At 41.6% G+C, this 21,755-nt stretch overlaps 1 protein-coding gene across 1 annotated transcript; it reads right to left on the reverse strand.

The window, feature by feature from the left end:
• Positions 1 to 38: 38 nt before the first annotated feature.
• fgf10a (fibroblast growth factor 10a) lies at positions 39 to 18,951 on the reverse strand. Its single transcript, XM_072372324.1, has 3 exons — positions 18,291 to 18,951; positions 4,606 to 4,709; positions 39 to 842 (listed from the first exon to the last, which is right to left on the reverse strand). Exons 1-3 carry the CDS (start codon positions 18,730 to 18,732, stop codon positions 642 to 644), a joined length of 747 nt encoding a protein of 248 aa, XP_072228425.1. The 5' UTR covers positions 18,733 to 18,951; the 3' UTR covers positions 39 to 641.
• Between the last annotated feature and the right edge of the window lie 2,804 nt (positions 18,952 to 21,755).

Genomic DNA, 21,755 nt, shown 5'->3' on the forward strand with positions numbered 1-21,755 from the left:
ATATATTCTTTATATTTATTTAGGTTTAAATGAATAGTATTCAAAAAGAGAAGCATAAATGGTAGAAAAAAAGACAAGAATTTGTCCTTTTTTGTGTTTTTGTTCTTTTTTGTTAAATATTACATAAAATAAATAAATCTGAAGAAAAAACATGATAGTGTTAAATTTGTTTTGGTGCTCTCTTCACAAAACGCTTCTTCGTTTTTGCTTTCCATTCTTTTCTCTTTCTTGTCTCTCCCCTCAGTCAGTTTCCATCGATGCTTCCTCTTCTTTCCTTTCTTCTCCTAAAACTTCTGCCCTTTTACTTTATGATCTTGTCTGTCACACACTTCGCAAATCTAGAAATGTGAGTTACTAAACCACATTTTGGCACACAAGTCGTTTCTTTGCTAGTTTTTAAACTGTGCCAGTGTACTTTATAACTTAAACAGGAAAATAATATATACAATGTATACCTATATATCTTTCTTTAAAAATAGAAATGTCTCTATCATCAGTAATTAAATGTCTATAGATTTTCTTTCTTTTCCTCCTCAGTGCATCATACAGATCAGTTTCAGATCTGTCCCATGTAGCCATCACTGTAACTCCGTAAAAAACCCCCGCAGTGTTCAGAGTTCTTCTGTGGCTGATATGTCCAGTTATCTTGGTTGCACCACTATGGGGAGGAAGTGAGTGGCTGTGTTTTTCCTCCGCGTCTTCTTTCCCTTCATTGGCTTCCCATTGGCGTTCAGTCCCACAAACATGGGCCTCTTCTTGTTTCGCCATTCAGCCGAAGCGTAGGTGTTGTACTTGTTCTCCTCGATGCGTTCAATTAGACGACAGTCCGGACCGAAGTCCCTCTGTGGAGGAGAAGCATGGAGATGTAAAAATGAGATAACATGCAACATTGGAACAAAGCAGAGAACCAAAGATGATTGATTATTTTCAATATTTATGCGTTTTCCACTATAAAAAGGAGTAACATCTTTGGCCATTAAAAATTCCAATGTGTGTCACAGTGCAGTGCTAGCTGAGTGAATATATATGATATTTGGATGTTTTTGAGCGTAGTTGAAACAACTAGCTGATTTATTACTGATTATTTATTTATTATTATATGTTATATTACTGTTTACGAAAAAGCTAAGCGTTCTCAGTCATTGACCAATCTCAAGCCTCTCATTGTTAGAAAGCTGAATAACTGTAGTTTTTTGCTTCTTCTTTAACTAAACATCTTAACATTAATAATCCCTTAGTCACCAGCTTCTTAAGTCAACAGTTGGACAGTTTAATTTTCCCTTTGATGGAGTCCAGTTGGATCTGATTCATCAACCGTTTGTCATCTGTTCCTCCTTTAAATCTCTCCCTCCCATTGCCAGTATTATGATTAATGTTAATGATTTGTTTTAGAGGATGATAGGTATGTCTTGCACTTGAAGTGTTTCTGTCTTTTTGCTGTTGAAGTAATTACTGATGTCTAAACTGTCGAGGCGTCCTCTTAACTCTAGTGGAGGTAAGTTCAATTGCTCAAGACCGGACATAGAAACTTAGTTGTTGTGAATGTTGCTTGTGTGTCACTGGTATGAAAGTTTACAGTGGATGGGCTCGGGATAGAGGAATTTGTATACGATGTGACATTTGAAAGTTTCAGGCTGGTTGCCAATAAAGAGCATTGTGACACAAAGTTTGTGGCTTATGTTACTGCTATGTTAAGAGAAAATGATCTGAGGGAGCAGTCAGTTTACTGGAAGCTGCCGTTGTGCTCAAGGCTATCGTCACTTAAGCAGGCAGTTAACTGGATGCAGTCGATACTCACGAGCAAAAATGTGCTTTCCTCACACACACACACTCATGCTCAGTATCTCTTGCTCTCAGTCTCTCTCTGAATCTGACCACAGCTGTTCAGATTGGTTCCAGAAGTAAAACTGAATGTTCTCAAAGCAGAACGAGAATATTTAAAAGATGCTGTTCTGCTTCTTTTTCTTTCTTTTTTTTTTGCTATACTATCGGTACATTTTGTATATTGAGGATGTTACCCGGTAAAAGTAATTTGCTTAAAAGGGTGTTAAAAGCCTAAGTCCAAAGTTTTTCAAGTAGTTGTTTCATTTCTTATTTGCTGGACTTTGTGTGAAGAAGTTAAAAGTGAGGTCATTAAGGAACATAGTTTTAAAAAATTTTACTTTTTCTGTGCTTTAAAGCATATAACTCGGGGTCTTGAGTTATCTGAAAACAAAACCCATCCTGTCACTTAGTTTCGGGCTCTTTATGTCTGAAAACTTGGCATTCAGTGGGCCTTCAGACTGGGGAAAAATACATCAGACTTCCTGCTCAGACTACAACTTTCAAGCCTCTTCGTCTTTGTTTCCTCCAAACTTCGACTTTAAATTGTGCTGCATCAGCAGTACCAGATAATTGGCGAGTTCAAACTCTTTTGCTTTAGCTATTTTGGTTTGCTATTAACAATGAAATATCATCAGAAGTTATGTGGCTATAAAAGTTATAGAGGAAATATTATTGCCTTTCTTAAATCATGGAAATTGGGATTTCCACACATACTTTGAATAAAATGTAGCCCATATTAGTCACAGCTCTAAAAATCAGCCACGAAAAACTTTTTCATTGAAGCCCCGGATTTATCGAGGCAATATTTGATGGTGAAATTACAATGATATTTAAATTGCGTGCTGGCCTTCACATAATTTAAGTATTCCTACTTTCGGAATAAGGGAAGGGTACTGCCCGTCCGGGGTTGAACTGAAGATAATGGAAGTGTACTGTAGGTATTTGAGAAAAATCCGAGACTATGGTTCTCAGCCGGAAAAGGGTGGAATGCTCTCTCCGGGTCGGGAACGAGATCCTTCCCCAAATGGAGGAGTTCAAGTATCTCGGGGTCTTGTTCACGAGTGAGGGACGAATGGAGCATGAGATTGACGGGCGGATCGGTGCAGCGTCTGCAGTGTTGCGGGCTCTGCACCGACCCGTCGTTGTGAAGAAGGAGCTGAGCCAGAAGGCGAAGCTCTCTACTTACTGGTCAATCTACGTTCCCATCCTCACCTATGGTCACGGGTAGCGACTGAAAGAACGAGATCGCGAATACAAGCGGCCGAAATGGATTTCCTCTGCAGGGTGTCTGGGCTCTCCCTTAGAGATAGGGTGAGAAGCTCAGTCATCTGGGAGGGGCTCGGAGTAGAACCGCTGCTCCTCCGCATTGAGAGGAGTCAGATGAGGTGGCTCGGGCATCTGGTTAGGATGCCCCCTGGACGCCTCCCTGGGGAGGTGTTCCGGGCACGTCCCACTGGGAGGAGACACCGGGGAAGACCCAGAACACGTTGGAGAGACTATGTCTCTCGGCTGGCCTGGGAACGCCTCGGGGTCCCCCCGGAAGAGTTGGAGGAAGTGGCCGGGGACAGGGACGTCTGGGTTTCTCTGTTAAAGCTGCTGCCCTCGCGACCCGACCCCCAGATAAGCGGTAGGTGATGGATGGATGGATGGATGGATGGATGGATGGATGGATGGATGGATGGATGGATGGATGGATGGATGGATGGATGATATTTGAGAATAAAACTTCAAGTCAAGTATTCTTGTTCTGTATTATTGTTCTGTGAGCTTGGTTTGTTGTTTGTGAGAGTCCTAGCTCTCAGGTTTGGTACTTCAAGAGTTATTGAGTGCAATTTGTGTCTACTTTACAGCGCATGGTAGCTCGAAGCAATAGGACACATCTCAACTAAGACACACTCTGCAATAGAGAAGGGTGACGGGAGTCTAATTGCTCACTGTATTCCCTGAACCAAGTTGCTAAGAAAAGAGCTTCAAATTTGTAGTTTTGTGGGGAAAAAAGCATTTCAGGTGTCATTTGATAGATAAAAAGCTGTTTAGATAAAATCTACATGGTGCATATATGGCCATGTAGTGGTTGCTCATAAAATTCACAGTAACAGTGTTAAAAGCAAAAGGTCTTTCTAACACTTAATCTGACGATTTAATGAAACAATGATTTCAATTGATTACTAGTGGATAAAGAAGTCACTGTGTAAATCCATCAAGTGTAATAGAACGCCAGCCCTTCACTACCCACTGCCATTATGGCTTATGTTGCACCGGGCAGAAGACGTCATGGGAATTCAGTTTCAGGCCATGCAACTAAATGCCTCTTTTTCTTTCTTGTCTACCGTGTGTCATTTCATCTGTGGTGTGGCTCCAGAGAGACATACTGAAAATTGGGTCTTTCAAAGTAAGGAAAAGCCAGGGGGGAGGGGGGGGGGGGGGGGGGTGAAGTAAAGTGGGAAAGAGAGAAAACAGATGAATCGGGAGCTGTTCTCCCCAGAGGGACTGAAGCAGAATAGAGAAACTGAAGGATTGTGTTCCCTGTTTCTGAATGGACTGAAGGAGGGAGAGCAAGGTACCAGAGATTATAGCTTGTGCCGACTAACTGATGTTCCTATTTCTGGGGCCTTGTTTCTTGCAGCGTTGTCTATTATTTTATAAAGTACAATTTTCTAAAGTTCAATTACAGGACTGCAAGTGTTCTTGCAAAAAAGAGAGCATTTTATTTGGAGGTAATGGGGATTTCTCATAAAGAACGGCATGTAACCGTGAAACAGAAATGAAACTGGTACTCACCGCTCCATACAGAACTCCGTTCTTCTTGATTGCCAGGTAGTGGTTGCTGCTGAGGCCCTTGATGGCCACCACTCCCACGTCCACTGATTTGATCTCCAAAATACCTGGTGCAGAGGGCACAGAGAGCACAACTTGTCACCTGCATGTGGATATGTTCATTAGATATCGTTCATAGACTCAGTTTCTGTTTTTAAAAGTAATTGATTATTCCATTTTTGTGTTTCGATGTTCAAAAACAGGGCCTCACTCCAAAAGTAATGGCTATTCAGTTTACATTTATAAATGAGAGAGAAGCAAAAATCAAAAGTATGGACCACTAAGTGGTTCAGCTCAATTGCTACTTTGTTAAAAGTCTTATATTTCTGAAGTTTTTCTGTCACTGCTGTTACTGAAATTGCAATTTATGACTGAGAAACTGGGACAGAAACGCCTCAAAAGTAGATGTATAACAGAGGTTGTATAGTCCGAAATGTGAAAAATAACATTTTGTTCTGCACCTTTTACTGTTGACTGCATTTTTTGAACATGAAAGTTCTCGAATACTGAAAAAGACATGAATTATCCAAGTTTCCTCCTCACAAGTGAACCCCAGTCTCGTCTCCGAAGTTTTTTTCTTGACTGTGTGACAGTCAGACCTCAGACCGGCCTCTTGCCCCCTGTTAGTTTGTGGGCTGCATGCCCTGGGACCAAGGTGTAAGCCAGGAAAAAGCATTTCTGCATTTAATGTTTTGTTTTTCTGACCAGGGGAGTGAAGGCAGGCAGGCCGGCAGGCACACGGACAGAATGGAGAGTAGCATTTGAGCTGCCAGACTCGCAAGAGGTCAAGGCGTATGTATCAGTTTTCAAGCCTGAACCAATTACTGGTTTAAGCTGTGGTCGCTGGCCCTTTCTTCTCTCATCCTTAAGTCAGTACACCAAGCCATAAAACTATCTTGGGTTCAGGAGGATTAGCTTGGGAAGTGGAGCGTTGTTGCTGGAAGAGGTGGAAAATGAGTTAGTACCCTTAGAGTATCTCTAAGGGTTTTAACCCCTCCCCATTTGCTAGATTATATTTTTGGGACATTTGAAAGAAAGTGTACTTTCCTTTTCATATATGCACTTTACAAGTATTTTTACTCTTTTTAGCAGATGTCTCTTCGCTCAACACTCAGTGTTTTGATATGGTTAGACCCGGAGTATGGCTGAGAGCATGAGTTCACAGTACAGTGTTCAGTAGTTAGCAATTGCTCATGTTGAGAATCTCTTTGTTGGTATAAATTTATTTTTTCTCTTGCAACCTTTCCATATATATTTCTAGAAGAAAAATCAATGTTGTGTCCTAATCCCTTTATTCCTTTTGCTTTGCAATAGCCCAGAGAGACTGTTTTGGCATTTAGACACATTTAACTTGATGTTGCGCAGAGACAGTTGTTTCCTCTTGTGTGTGTTTCTGCCATTTGTAATAGTTTTGGCCACAATTCCTTCTTTTTTAAATGATGAATTTTTCCAAAGCTGTTATCTATCTCCAAAGTTCCCTCTTTTGGTCAATAAAGGATTGTTTAACTTCTAAACTTCATGATTTTCCATGACTGTTTGTGCATCATGCTGGCATGCAACATCAAGTTCATTACTCACTCAGACATGTACCACAGCACAACTCTAATTTATCAGGTTCAAGATGTTCCATTTCGCTGCTTCTCAGCTGACAAATCTGTGCTGTGATCCTCACAAAATAGGATCTGTCTGTGCTGCGCTAAAAAGCTGCTCCACCTGTTCAAACTGTTCTCCCTCCTCTTGTTTGATGTGGTTTGTCAAAAACCAAAAGCACAGGGCTCTTTTATGGCCCTTTTGCCAGTTACCAGAAGCATCCTGGCCGCCTGCGAGTTAAAAAGCCTGGCTGCAACAAAAGGTTTCAATTGCAGCTACACGGTTTATGGCAAGGACACAGAAATACGGCACATAATCTTGTGTCATAGATGCACATAAAGTTTTTCAGCTAAACAAATCATGCTGCAGACACACACACACAAGCTTCAAACCCCGCTGCTAGGCTTATAGTGCTGTTAGAACTTAATTTCACGATTTTACCCTTTATTTTTCTCTGTGTGCCACCTGGATCTCCCACAGTGTCTTCATTATATATTTTTGTTTTTGAATGCAAAAGAAAAAAGAGATTTTTATGATCCAGCACTAACAGTGCAGGATTTACTTAATTAAAAAAAGGCACGGACATTTGCCGCTATCAGCATTTTTCACGAAACTACCCAGGGCAAACACCTGCATGTAACACGGCAACATTATAACTTTCATAGCAGCTGGCCAAAATATTTTTCTGTACCTGTCGAGCTGAAACTGTAACACTGACTGAGCTGCAAGTTCAAATAAACATAACCTGGCTGTCTAACAAGAGCAAACCTTTCCATTAACCACTCCATAAAGATCATAACAATGTTTCGTGAGGTTTGCTGCCAAATTCTCTGCGACTCAGTCAAGCCATAATGTGTTTGGAAATCCGCTTTTAAAAGCTCACGGCAGAAGTGTGCGGCGTCCAAGGTAACGGGAGAACCACTGACTTACCACTGTCTGTCAGTGCGGGTGCAGTTTCTGCTTTCCTTTTTTAATCTATATTTTATGTGTGGTCACTCTCACTATTTTATGTGGATTTGTCACATCTCCCAACCTTTGCTCAGAGAAAAATAAATTTTGAACCGTATGAACGTACAAATTCTAACCAATTTTACGCAAAGTTGGCAACTATGTGCCAAGAAATCTCTGCAGGAGAGCTTGTTAACAGTTAGCATCCCTGTCTCTCCTAAAAAGAAGGAGTCTGTGTAACATAAATCCATATCAAACCCAGCTGGTGTAACATCTCGCATCGAATTAACCGGCAACATGTCGGTAGACTGAAAGGAGCATCTATCTCACTGAGTGTTTCAGAAGTAAAGATGGAACAGGGTTCACCACTTTGTGAAAGCCTGTCAGGGCAAATTGTTCAACAAGGTAAGAATAAGTGCATGGACTCAGGAACAGAGGACTGTAATGAGATTCTAGGATGACAGATTGTCTGGAGTCCAGACTTGTTGCAAGCTGGAAACATTTGGCATGTTTCAAAATGAGTAATGCTATAAAGGACACCCCAAACCTTTGTGCGGTTGAAAGCCTCTATCAAGCAAGAATGAGTGAACATTTCTCCTGCAGTACTGCAGCAGCTGGTCTCTGTTCTCCTAAAACATATCGGGAGGTGTTAAAAGTGGAGGGGGGCTGCAACAAAAACGTAAACTTGCACCTATACCAACTTCTTAATCATCTTATTCACATTCAATTCAAAATGCGCACATGTATGATCAAAAATAAAACAATATCTCTTTAAGCTGATCTATTAATACGTATTTTTTAATTGAATATGGGATAAAAAATTATTTATGATTTAAAGATTATTTGATTGTTCATATTATATTATATTATATTTACATATTTATCTTTTTTTCCCCCCCATTTTAAAACTCCATCTGTGTCATTCTCCTTCTGGCTCTGTAACACAACTCTTTATGTGTTATTCCTCTTTAGCGTTAACATCTTAACTTCACTGTCATATGGGTGGCCAGACTTTTACGGGTATGCTCTCAGTGAGATGTATGAGGCCTTAGCTTTGGTTCACATGGCAGGTGGACAGCAGCAGTGGGTGTTAGGGCAGTTTTCCTTTTTTGTTCTTTTTTTTATAAAGCATTTCACCTGATAGCTGAACTGCTTATATGACACAGTAAGACGATACACATTCATCAAACACTCTTCGTCACTTTAGACACTTACTCACAGTTCTAAGCTGCAGACCAGGATGGAGATTATGTCTTCAGCAACGCGATCATTACGGAGACCATCTAAGGCAGATCACTATAATCACAACTAAATATTTAGAAAAAAACATGCTTAGAGATGCACACACTCACACAGGAACACACACATACACAGACCTCCCGTCGACCCCTCATTGGCCCCCTTTGGAAACACGGTCTCTGAGACTTCAGTTGAACCTAAAGGTTAAGGGAGGTTGTGAAAATGTTTCCACTGTTTATTCAGGGGCTTTTTTGAAGATTATACAGCGCTTGTTCACTTTGTAACCTCAACACAGTGACCAGCTGTGAGCGGGTCTACTGCCTGGAGAGGTCTCGCTCTGTATTGTGAAATATTGTCACTGGTGGAAAAGTTTGTGCCCTGAACTACGGTCAGTGGGAAGAATGGAGGGAGTGCATCTCCACGGTGACATATTCTTTCACTCTTTTCACCTGTGAAATATGAAGGTGGTATCCAAGAAACTGAATTTACACCATGCAAGATTGATCTTGTGTATTTTTAAAGATTTAATAACACAATTTCAGGAGTGCAGGCACCTACTGTCGGTCATTTTTCAATTTAAAACAAGCAACAGAGTGATAGATGATGTCTCACATTCACGTCTCGTGACATGAGTGTGTGGGGGGTGGGGAGTATGGGCCACCAATGTGCCTAAAGATATTAATTAAAGATATAAACTGTATTTAGTATAAAAAATTTGGAGAAAAGTATCGTAGAAAAAATGTTTTGCTCTTTTAGCTGCTGCTGTGTTTGAGGCCACCCACGTTTTTAACCAGTGTGAAACAAGTTAAGTTGAATATTTCCAGCTCTTTATGAAGTTTGAGAGAGAACAAACATCCCTCTGCCATGCGGATTCTTGGTGAAAGCTGGTGAAGACGTTGGCTTGTAGTAGAAACTGTTGCATATTATGTGTTTTGGGGAACACTGAGGGATTGGTTTAGACTGATGTGGTTGAGAACAGTATCATCCTGCGCTAAGTGGCCACATCAAAGCCCGCCTGAGTAACGGGCCTGACTGTTGCTGAAAAAACAGAGGCCTGTTTCAATATGACATTTTTCTACAAATGGAAAATTATAAATGTCTGAATTTGTTTTGCACATTTTGTTTCTAAGCCACGTTAAACAGATAACATTGTTGGCACATCGTTTATTATTAAGATTTTTTTTTCCACTGGTTGGGTTGTTCTGGTTCCCCTGCATTCATGATTTAACCAGTGCATTTCCTCCACTGACAGGAGCACTCGCATCACTGTCTTGGAAAATTGGCGAAACAGCACACAGCTGAGGCTGAATGTGTTGTCACAACTGGCCTCGGTGCGAAAAGGAAGCCGAACCCAGACAGATCACCCGAGTGAAAACCCTTTCTTTAAAATTCCGGTTGTCCAGCCAACAGATAGCATGAAGTTATGCTCGTGCACCTCATCTTTCCAACTCGCGTAATTTGAGACGACCTAACCGAGCACAGAAAGTACACGGCGAGTTATGTCACACATATTTAAGAGAAGCCGAAAGAAATTTGCAGTGATGTTAATTGCGATTTGATTGAGGGGGGGAGTAACCACCTAGGAAACTGTGATTCCTTCAACAGTTGACTTTGTAACATGATGAAGTGCCAAAGACGCCAGTTCCTCTTAAAACATCTCGCAGGCCTGACACGGCAGGAGTCATGTTTTCAGGAAAAGTGCTGTGACGGTCGTCTGCATTTCACACATTTTTCATTTGCGCCTCAACTGCCAGCACAAAGTTGCCCAACTGTTGTGGTTTGAGCTGTTGCAGACGGACTCTTCAGCTTTGGAAATCTTGTTTTTTTTGCACCTCAGATATTATTCAGTTTGCACATTCTCTCTGTGCTACTTTTTTTTTTTGTGTCGGCCGCCTCCTGCATTAATGTTCAATTGTTACACTCACTCACACGTGTACGCACACGCACACACACACACACACACACACATACACACACACACACATACACACGCACACACACACACACATACACACACACACACACACATACACACAGACACACACACAGTAATTAGCTGGAATTCCTTGCTGCTCTCCTCAAACAGCCAGACTGTCCAGATGCCTTTCTGGACTCTACCTTTGATGACTCCATTAAAAACCTCACTTTCATGCAGTGTGTGTGTGCATGTGTGTTGTGGTGAGCAGGAACGTGAAGTGTGTATTTTGTATGTGTGTGTGTGTGTTTGTGGGGGGCTTTTCCTAATGCACGTGGTGTCGGTATGGCAGCCGTCCTGGATGTTGTCCGTCACACATGCTATTCTTCACCTCCCACTGCTTTACTGGCCATGAATTCGGCCTGTTCACAGGCACCAGGCTCACACCTCAATGACACTTTCAGCATTGCGATTTGGATGCATTTTATAAGCACAGGTGCTGGTAATGAAAAGCTGGCGAAAACGCACTAAAATACAGTTGTGGCTCAGTCTTTTAAGTTCCCCAACACATTTTTTTAGTGCAACAAGCCAGCAAAAACTGACAAATGCAAAAAAGAAATTGGTCACCATTGCCCATCTTTGAATATATAAAATATTTTCTGTTTGAAAGTACATGACAAGGAAAAGCACAGAGTCCTTACATTGGCAGTTGAGCTATTCAAGCTTGAAATCTGTCTCAGCTTTTTGTAGATTAATTTTATGTCAGTCAACCAGCCAAAAGCCAAATGCCTCCTTTAAAGCTTGGTTTTAGATCTGTGTCAATTTGTTTTTTCTCCTGCAAAAGATCATCATTAAGTCCACTCTGTAGCATAAAGAGTCTCATGCACTGCTTCATTAAAAGCGTAAAGATTATCATGACGATGCAGACTAACAGTCGTTTTTGCTCTTTTTGTTCCTCTTTATAGATTTTCTTCCGATGTAATCATCTATAAAACAAAGAGGGTCTGGCTTCAACTTCTCTGAGATTACGCAATGTTACAAAGCCAAACCACGGAGATGAGTGTGTCGCTGACGTTGCAAATCAAGCAATTTGCAGACAACTTTCCCATCACTGTTTACGCCAAGAGTAACATTGCTGCAATTTGTCATTTTGGGCTGCTGTTAAGACTGAACTGAGATGAACCAGTTGCTGCTCTGAATGGCCTCCATCTTTATGTTGATGTAGGATTATTTGGTCTTGATAATTTGGTCTCCAAATCTTCCATGCAGCTGTCTGTTTAGTGCAACATCGTGCTTTCAGCATATTTGTTTATATGATACCATTGTACGGGAATGATAACTCGTACATCAGACAATCTCCTGCACTCTTTTCCATCTTTCTCCTTCTCTCCAGGACACAGATGATTGTATTCTTCATGAATCCTCAACGTAAATCAAACAATAAAAAAGGCTGTCAATCAAAACAAAGATTTCAATTTAGGATTTTTTTGTGGTCTCTTGATGTCTTTAGCAGTTTTCTCTGCAGAGCCAAAGTTGTTGAAAGTAGCGGAAGATACTACAGAAACATGATTTGAGGCTGAAATGCTTTTGTTTAAGGTGGTGCCTGACTGGTTAGGTTTGTGGCAGGACTGCCTTAGTCTGCCTGCAGAAATCTGGCTCTTATTTCTTTCTTGTAGCTGACATACTAAACGACAATGGAGTGAAATAATGGGAAAATTTCAAGTGGCGATGACAGGAAATATGTAAACAGTGATGGAAAAATGAGACAGATCCTGTCGTTGTCCTCTGTGACTCTTGCCAAAAAACGCTCAACCTTTAAATGTATAAAGACAGCACTTTAAGAAATATGGCCCCCTTCCCAATTGTTCTCTCTGCTGAGTAGTGTTGGGAGCTTTCGGGGAAATAGCCCTGAAAACAGAGTATTTTCAGAAGCAGACTCCAAAACGGAGTGGTGGAAGAACATTTCCAGAGGGCTTTAAAACTGAGTCAGTTTTATATGGGACTGCTGGCTCAGGAAGAAAGAAATGAAAACCTAACCTCAAAGATCATAATGCATTTGCAACGGGAACTTTTGACAATAAATAATCATTTAGATGAAGATGCATCATTATAGAAAACATCCATATAAATGGGTGTTCTCAACATCTATAGAACTGTAAGAAAATATAGTTGTTTTCTCATGAATGAAGCTTGTAAAATGCAAAGCACTTTATTGTCCATCTGGTATCAGTGCAGACAAACCAACCAGAAAGTGACAAAATTCTGTTTTAAAGTGTTGTGTTCACATGTAACCAGGGCAACCAGCAAAATGGCTTTCGTGAAAGTGAGGGACGCGTTGTAGAAATGATAAATTCTTTTTACAGTTCATGACAGTTTCCTAACCCTAACCCAAACGGGAGGTGTTTTTCTAATGTGCTGTCATGTTACTGGTGGAACATACGTTGGACTCGGGTCACACAAAGGCTCATGGTTGAAAGCGTAGAACTAAGCTGCTCCATCCATCCCACCTTTTTCCTCCTTATGAAGACTTTTGTGGCTTCTTCAACAAAAGACTTAACAACATCTGCTCTGATGTGGAAACGCTTAATTGAGTCGTACTTCCCTTCAGCCACTTGTTGGGGCGGTACTTTACAGGACAGCGTTATGAGCCGTATGGCTGGGTGTGAACAAGTGACTTATCTCACGGTTCCACTTGGAGGACTTGTTGAACAATATACAAGTCCTTCAACAATCTGTTTAAGGGATTTGTAAGCGAACCTGGCAGGTTAGAACAAAACATATCTGCACACATCTGTGGGAGAAAATGTGATAATTCTCCTAACTGTGATCTAACAAGCTGTTTTCCATTTCCTAGGTAAAGTATCAGGCATCTCAGTCCAGGGTCATATCCTAATGGGAAACTTTTATTGGGATAATTTCCAGGATGCTTGTGTCAGCATTTCTGTCACACTCATGCTCTGAAAGTGACCCTGCCCGGGTAGTAACGGGGTTAAAGGGCACTCACACATCTTGACCTTTGAACGTCACACTCACTCCTTAGTGTGAGATGGAGTGAGACCCCTCAACAGCACAAGTGAAGGGGGGCACTTAAATGGATGGTTACGACGTGATGTCTCCGCCATGAATTGGAAAAACCTGCTTATTGTCAGTGAAGCCATTTTGTGAAGTCACACGGGGTTAATCAGTCGAGGTCGTAAACAATTACAGTGGCTAATCTTTTTATTCAAGGAATGGAAATTGTATCAAATGTGAGGGCAAACGTTTTTATTACTGCAGTTAGTCACTGAGACATGTGGACTACTAATGAACAAAACAGTCATGAGACCAGTGAATGCTGCATATTTTGTCATTATACAAGCCAGAGGTTTTATTGCATACTGGCTCATAATGAAACCTTATTTTAAGTTTCCAAATGAATGGACTCTGTTTCATTATCTGAAGACAATAGGAGTTCATAACACTCAAAGCAAAGCTCAGTAAGACAAGTAATGTTTTTGAGTGTTTCTGCAGGAGCTGATAGCTCCACAGATAAAAGTAGCCACCATTCAAAAGTGAAATGATTTCATCCAGACTCCTTCTGCATTTCAGATTTTAACCAAGCATCACAAGGAAAACACAATTTACCTTTTTTTTGTTTGCAGCCCATCGATGATTGTCAGTATAATTGTTGAGGCGAGAGAAAAGATCGGAACGAGCGTGTTTAGAAATGTGAGGGGAGTGTATGTTCATTGTATGATTTCAGATTTCAACTGAATGCAAATGCTGCTGTTAAAAATGGTCCTGGAGCGCTTGCGTTAGTAATTCCCGAACAAGATGTTGTTGCGACATTTACACATCACTGTTATTTACGGCAGCGGCAGAGAAAAGTCTATGAAGATGTCAGAGTGATTTTAAATGAAAAGCAACGCTGACACTAACCCCTGGTGGATCCAGTATCACCTCATAACTCTCTTTTATGGGCCACACTCTTACCTTTTCCCATGAGAACCCTGAACATGCTCCTCGGGCAGAGAGATAGCGAGACGGAGGCCGCAAAATAGAGACGTCCAAAAACAGAAGAGGAGAAGGCTGGGACTGATTTCAAGGTGATGTTTAACATTTTCTGGAAGGGCCAGCACTTGTTACAGTTTTACTATGCTTTAACCTCTTTGAGGCACAGAAGCTTTATGATGCTCAGATGAAAGATGAAGACACAGTTATGGTTTTGAAGAGAGAAAAACAGTAAGAAACCCAAATGTGTTTTGACAATTTAGCTCTATTTGCAGAGAAAGAGCTGTATTACGGTGCATTTTTGGACATGTGGAGTGTAATCTTATAGCAATTTGGACTTAATAGTCTTTAGTCTTAGACTTTTTTTTTCTTTTAACTCCAGCACCATTACAGGTTGGGTAGATTATTGTAGACTGCATGTGATTCATTTAAATTTAGTCTTTCAAACTTTAGAAGGTCAAAATTGCGGCTCTCTCGGCCACAACAAACTAAAAGTAAAGACGGAAAGTGGAGTTCTCTCTACACTCCCTGTGAGTAATTGTTTGTAAGACTCATCCATGTCAGGGTATACTGATTAATGGACGTAACATTTACAGTCCGGGTGGTCACAGTGAAAATCAAATCTCCAACTGTTGTCAAGTTGGCACCAATAAGCCTCAATAAGTCTGCGGTCCAACTGCAAATATGTGTCCATTTGTTTCATTGCTTTATTTGTTTGTGTGTAAACAGGATGAAACAGTCTGTGGCCAGCATGGAGGGAGGAGAACAATGACAGTTTTGTTGTTTGTGGTCAGCGACAGGATCAATGTTAATCACCTCCTGACAGCTCTGCGACTTTTCAACACGAGACCGGAGCGCCTCACAGTGAAGGCCTTTTGAGGTGAGATCGACAGATGGGCACTGAGCACATCACAAGCAGAAATTCATAATACGCGTCTTAAACCTTGAATAATGTGATAGGCTTAGCTTTGATTAGATAGGCTCGGCGGTGGAAGAGAGCCTCGGCCCCGGAGCTGAAGCTAAAACCGTCTTCATCACCTCTGACATCGTCTAATGACGCTCATTTGCAATCCGACACCTTGAACGTTACCAGACTACTAGATGTTGATAACCACGGCATTTGCCCCTTCTTTAGTTACACCCTTACACTTTCCGTAAGAAGTGGCCGATTTTTAGCTTAAATAAAAGTTCTGGGGGAACTTGGGTTGGAGAAACTCCATTGCGCTGTGCTTATACTGTATACCCACTTGGCTTTGCATTGGCACAAGGTAGCCACGTGTTTCTAATGAGCACAGCACAGAGACCTGCAACAAGCAAGTAATTTGTTCTCAAGTCAGTGTGTAGCTCTGTAGCAGTTGTTTTGCTTCTATAAGCTCTAAAACTATCACACTGTAAATGAACAATGTTATGATCTGAAATGTAAAAACAAACAAAAAAGTGTGTTTAAAACCCAGACAAGCACAATCACGCCAGGAAACTTGTAAGCGGGAGAACTCTTGTGACAGAATAGATGAACAGAGGGTACAGAATTTAGTTATGTCCTGTTTGTTTTAGTTTGAAGTCTTCAATTTGTTCAGAACATATGCAAAAAAGCAGGGGGAGCCTACAGATCCTGCTCCTTGCAAGTTCGTGCACAGATACAGACAGTGTACTCTAAATGCACAAATATGAAGACCTACTTATAGCATGATAGTTAATCCAGTTTATTACCACGTTCACCCATCTTTTCTCAATCTGACACACGAGTAACATCTGTACTTGCTATCAGGTGGAGACGGCTTGATGAACTGCTTAATAAACATGCTGCTAGATGAATGCTAATGAATGCTAGATGAATACGGTTTGCAAGGCATGGACTGTGTGTTCCATATGAAAGTTTCTTTTTCCTATCTGGAAAGTTCCTACCGATTTCCCACCGTAATCAAATGGCAAGAGCTCCTGAAATTGATGGATTGTCCCTCTAATGCAATGACCTGATGCCATTATAGTTAGTGACACGTTGCAGCCTAATGGTTGAGTTCTTTCTGTGTGTGTCAAAGTGTGTGCACGTGTGCATGTGTGTGTTAGAGAGCACTGCAGGCAAGGGGAGGGAGGAAGAGACGCTAATTGAAATTCCTTCAGCCATGTCTGGCCGAGCCTTGGTGTCTGAGTGGCACACACACACACACACACACACACACACACACACACACACACACACACACACAAATGCACACATTCACACTGGCCCTGGCCCTAATAAAAGTGGGCTTTGCCATATGGAGGCCATGTGCAAGACTGGCCTCTCTATGCTCAGGCGCGTGTGTGTGTGTGCGCCCAGCAGGAGAGGCTCGTACAGCGCCACAGCCCCACAGACAGATGCATGCAAACCTATGACATGTGTATGAAGGTGTGTGAGGGATGAAGTCCTATTATAAGGACTTCATTCCCCGACACACACACGCATTTGACATGCTGCATGAGATTGAAAAACATACAGTAGACATAGTGCAGCCGGAGACTGTTGTTTAATATCGAAGAAATTTGTTTTGTTTTTTTTCTATGTGTGATCCATTGAACTGGCAGGGAAATCTGGTCAGGTAAATGTGGGAGTAAGGTTCTGCTCTCCCTCAGCACCCACTGTCAATGTTCTCTGAGGCAGAGCAGGTTTTCTTTGCTGCTCACAGGCCAGAAAACTGTGGCAGCCTTGGAGGACTTCCAGATGTGTTTAGCTGGAAGATAAAAGTTGCGGATGACAGAATGATAACAGCTGATTTTCTGTTTTAGATCAGCCATAACTGATTGTGAGGAGCCTTACAAGTTGTTAGAAGTATTTAGATTTACTAGTTTGCAGGTTGGAATGCCTTGAGACCTGCCTGATAGCATTTAACTGCCATTATAACTGGCAAAAGAACTTTTCTAATCATTTTTATGAAAATAGATATTAACTTTCCACCCTGTTTAGTACAGAAATGATCATTACATCTGTGCACTTAGCGGTGAGTCATGCATTTGTGCTCCCACACAGTTGAAATAACTTCAAGGTGCAAGTGACGGTTGAATTTTTCAGTGTCCAGCGGTGGAAGACTGAGATTGGTGCCGGTGTGAAAGAGTGTGACTGTGTGGATGTGAAGCTGAGTGGCGCTGACAAACGAGCGTGTGTGCTCAGTGACCCCTCACAGGATACATGAAGGTTAAAATCATATTTCACAGCCTGCGAAATGGGCAACCTGAAAAAGGAGCCGGGATCGCATGTTTATTACTTTAAATCTGAGTCAGTAGAACCTCATAATTAGCATATGCCCAGCACTATTATAGCTGCATCACAATAGCAGTAAGGAGTAAGTGGAATTGCCATTCTCCCCAGGGGTTTGGTAGTAGCTGTTTTAGATTTTCCTCAAAGAAGAAGAACTTTCTCTGGGCAATTTCTAATTGGTTCCAGTAGATCATCTATCCCTGTTTTTTTTGTTTTTTGTTTTTTTTCCCAATCTTTTTGGCTTACTTATTTTATTTTTTTCTCGTCGAGTGCTCTTAAACTCTCATGCGTTTTTCTCCCAATCTCTTTGTAGTCAGACAAATATGCTTTTCCTCCACACATGGTGAAAAGGTTGGAATCACGCAACTCTGTTATTTGTTCTTTTGCCCAGTCACCTGTCTTAGTGTGCACTGTTGCCTCGCCAGGAAACACAAGAACATTACTCTCCACAAATAAACTCTTGAGATAGAGTGGAAGAAGAACTGGTGTGTCTTTTACCACAGTGGTCTAACTGACAGATAGAGGGGTATTTGTATTTGGCTGGCCTCTTATCACTTTTTAGTGCTGCCAAAAGGTTTAAATGCAAAGAGCTGCTAGGGAAACTTGTAAATAAAACAGGATAATTATGATTATTATGATTATGATATGATAATTAAGATAATTATTATTACATTATTTCTCGTAAATTAGATGTTGTAAGTACACATTAAAAGTGAAAGGAAGCTGACTTACTGTATAGATCGTCCTCACTTTTGGTGCCATTAACATTTCCATCCTTGTCAATGCGAAGAAAGAATTTCTGGAAGGAGAATAGTTTCCTCCTGCGCACGTCTCCTTGTAGATGTTTGTAGCTGCTCCGCACATGACGCCCGACGACTGTTGCGGACAAAGATGACACATTGGTCGCCCTTGGCAACCTAGCAGAGGATGCGTGGAGCGGTGCGGGAGAAGACGAAGGTTGCGGATATGAGATGAAAAGTTGAGGAGAAGACCCTCCTGGTGCATTGTGGTTCTTTTCAGAGTCTAATGATGAAGCGGCAGGCAGCGGCGAGGACGACGAGGATCCGAGCAGGAGAAGGAAGGTGAGGAAGAGAAGGAGTGAAGGAGGTCTGCAGCGGGGGCAGGAGGAGAACCAGGCGACCGGTGCACCTTGTGTCACTGTCCATCTACACATGGTAGTGGAGCTGGGAGAGCTGTGGAGGTGCTCAGGGGCTGGGGCATGCTGAGCTGGGTGCAGGGAGAGGGAAAGAGAGTGGGAGAAACTCCCCCTGACCGACGGACTATACCTCCTCTGTCTAGTAACCCACAACCTCACTGGGACTGTAGGTGTTGAAACCTGTGGAATGGCTGGGGTGAAGGCAATATGACTCCAGTAGTCCGGAGCAGGACTTTTGGCAGCAGACTAGGATTTATCAGTAATATATGATGGTGATGTAGCTGGTGGTGGTGGAAGCTTTCGGTGCTGCGGTTGACTCTGCTGTAGTCCCCTTGTTCTGGTTTTTCCTCAGAAGCACCACAGGAATGTGTCAACATCAACTTAGATCATGAGGTCTCGCCTTATGGACCTCTCGCCTTCTTCTCCTCTCAAGACTCTTTGCGCCTGGATCCTCACACACACACGCTCCAAATCCCTTAAGTGCAAAACACACTTTACAAGTTCATTCATATATGGTACTGCAATCTACTCCACACACACACGTGCCACATTTATGTCCTTAAGTCGAGAGAAGCTCAAGAGCAAGGCAGAGGAGGCTGAATAAAAGCTGTCAAAGTGCTTTGTACAAAATGAATAAATAACAACAGAAATCAGACAAAAAAACACATCTGTCCTGCTTTTAGAGAAATCCACAAAATGCAGTTTACAAAAAAAGAAAAAGTCAGAGAATCCAGACTTTCTTCTTTTCTTCTCCCTTTTTCTCTTTGTTTCTCTTGCTTTGTTTGAGCTGGTTTGAAGTTACTTGAGTGTGTAACCGAGACCCCCAGCTCTCGTCTTTCTCCCCTCTCTTGTTGTGCGTCTGTCAGTGAGCTGAGCTCCCAGTCTGTCCTCTGTCCCTGCCTCTCAGAGTCTGAGTTCTGGAGCAGCGTGTTGTCTCTCTTCTTTCCTCCCGTGTGTGGCTCTCTCTCCACTGGCCCCCTCCCTCTTTCCTCTGCCTCTCCCCTGTCTCTATCTCTCTGGTTATCTGTTTCTGTGAGGTGACTGAATCTTGTCTGTCTTTTCACCTTATTCATCTGCTGCAGCAGTTCCCCACATGTCTTAGTCTAATTGGATATCTATTAAAACCACTTGGCTTTGAAGAGCTGGGTGAGCGTGCATGTGTGCGCGCAAATATAAATGTGTGTGAGACGGGTGCTGGTTGGGAGGGTCTGTCCCTCCCTCTCCCCCATTTCTCTGTCTCCACCCATTCCCAGACTAAACCCCGCCAGTTGAGTAGAGCAGGTCAGAAAGAAGTAAAGAAAATCCTTCCTTCATCTCTTCCCTCCTTTTGAAGTGTTAAGTTCATCTTCCTGCTTCTGATTAGTATTAAAACTCTTTGTAGGGTGCCTGAGTTCCTGCACTTTTGCACCTATGTTTCTTTAAAAATCAATTTCTTTGACAAAATAAACCAAACTTCTGATTTATTAAATGTTGACCAAACTCCAACAGCAACAAAACTATGCTACCCTCAGTGATGAGACTGAACTGCAGCCGGATAACAACGTTCATGCTTCTTTTCTTTTTTATATGGCTTAGTAATTAATGATATTGACACTTTAAATCAACTAATTTAAAGTCTTAAGCCTGTTCTTCTCAATTAGACGGTGGAGATTTTCTTTTTCTCTTTTACATTTGAAAAAGCGCCAAACAGTTTTAAGCTGAGTTCCTCTGAAGTGTTGACAGAAAGTACGCAGGAGTTTCTTTAACTTTATCATTGATGGCTTAATCTTTTGATAAATTAGTCTGTGTTTTGGATGAGGGTTGCGCCATACGTGCGTTGCTGCGTTTCACTTTTCAAGAATGTAGCTCTGCTGTCTGGGTTCAGCATTGTTTAATTTCCTTTTCACATTGTCAGACAACAACCGTATCTTTAGTCCCTTCTTTCGTTAGTTCCTCTCCGGTCCATGGTATGCTGCAAACGGATTTGAGTCCTCACGCTCTTCCTACCTTTAGCTCTTCAGTGTTACAGAGTTCAGTTTTGAATGCGTCACAGAGTTAGCTGCGTAAAAAAACAACCTATACTCTTACTATACAGTCAGCAAGTATTTCCCTCAGCAGGAGTAACTCAAAGTAAGTATAGACAGACGTTGGGTGCTGCCAACAATCTGTCACTCATGTCAGCACTACAACCTTCTGTTTCCCTCTGAGGGCCCGACTTTGCAGATGGCAAAGATTGATTTGACGGGTTGTTTTGGTGAAAGAACAACCACTGTGCAGAACGTCACAATGAAATAATGATAAATCATTGCATGAACTTATTTTCATGTAATAGTGGTGAGAGATAGAAATTCTGCGTGTGCACAAATTTTCAAGGCTCAAGAATGTCACTGAAACCAATCATTTTCATTCGGCATCTGTTAATTATTCTCCTGATGAACCGATTAATCACTTATTGAAATTAATGTGAAATAGTTTTCAAACTCCAAATGAAGTCTTCAGGGTGCGGCCTAACAAACAGTCCAAACTCAAAGATACTTAATTAACACTGTTTCTGAGAAAGGTGACTTAAACCCATTTGTCAGTTATCGAAGTAGTTTATTTGATGTCTGCGCAGAGTGTGTTTATATACTTAGGTAACAGAGGATAAGTGAAGTACGTGTCAACTCTTGGCACCGTTCAGCACCGCGGACAGCACTTTTCATTGCGGTCCTTCAACATGCTAATGCTGTAATTGAAAATCCTCACTTTAGACATCACTCATTTTTGTTGATATGTTCTCAAGCTGTTGTTTGACTTTTTTTTTCTTTTTTAGAATGAGTACAATGTGACTAGAATCTCTTAGAGAAGTATGCAAAGAAGAAACTAGAAAAGCTCTAGACCAAATCCCCACTATGTTGTATTTGTTGTAATTTAATGCACGATACAATTCAATGACACGTTTGTTGTCATTCAAAGTCTTGGAGGGTCTGAGAGTTTGACACATAGTTAAATTGGCGTTTTGTAGTTCAAGGCCAGAAGCTCACATTGGTCACACTTTGTTCATTCTCAACCGGACCTGCTGC

The sequence above is a fragment of the Leuresthes tenuis genome, unplaced genomic scaffold (assembly GCF_036924035.1).
Source record: "Leuresthes tenuis unplaced genomic scaffold, fLeuTen1.0.hap1 SCAF_19, whole genome shotgun sequence".
NCBI lineage: Eukaryota > Metazoa > Chordata > Actinopteri > Atheriniformes > Atherinopsidae > Leuresthes > Leuresthes tenuis.

Excerpts from the sequence above, each read along its gene's own strand:
- fgf10a (XM_072372324.1), bottom strand. The coding sequence starts at position 18,732 with ATGTGTAGATGGACAGTGACACAAGGTGCACCGGTCGCCTGGTTCTCC. Across the intron at positions 4,710-18,290 it reads AAGTGAGGACGATCTATACA|GTATTTTGGAGATCAAATCA; the intron begins GTAAGTCAGCTT and ends CCTCTGCACCAG. Across the intron at positions 843-4,605 it reads ACGGAGTTCTGTATGGAGCG|AGGGACTTCGGTCCGGACTG; the intron begins GTGAGTACCAGT and ends TCTCCTCCACAG.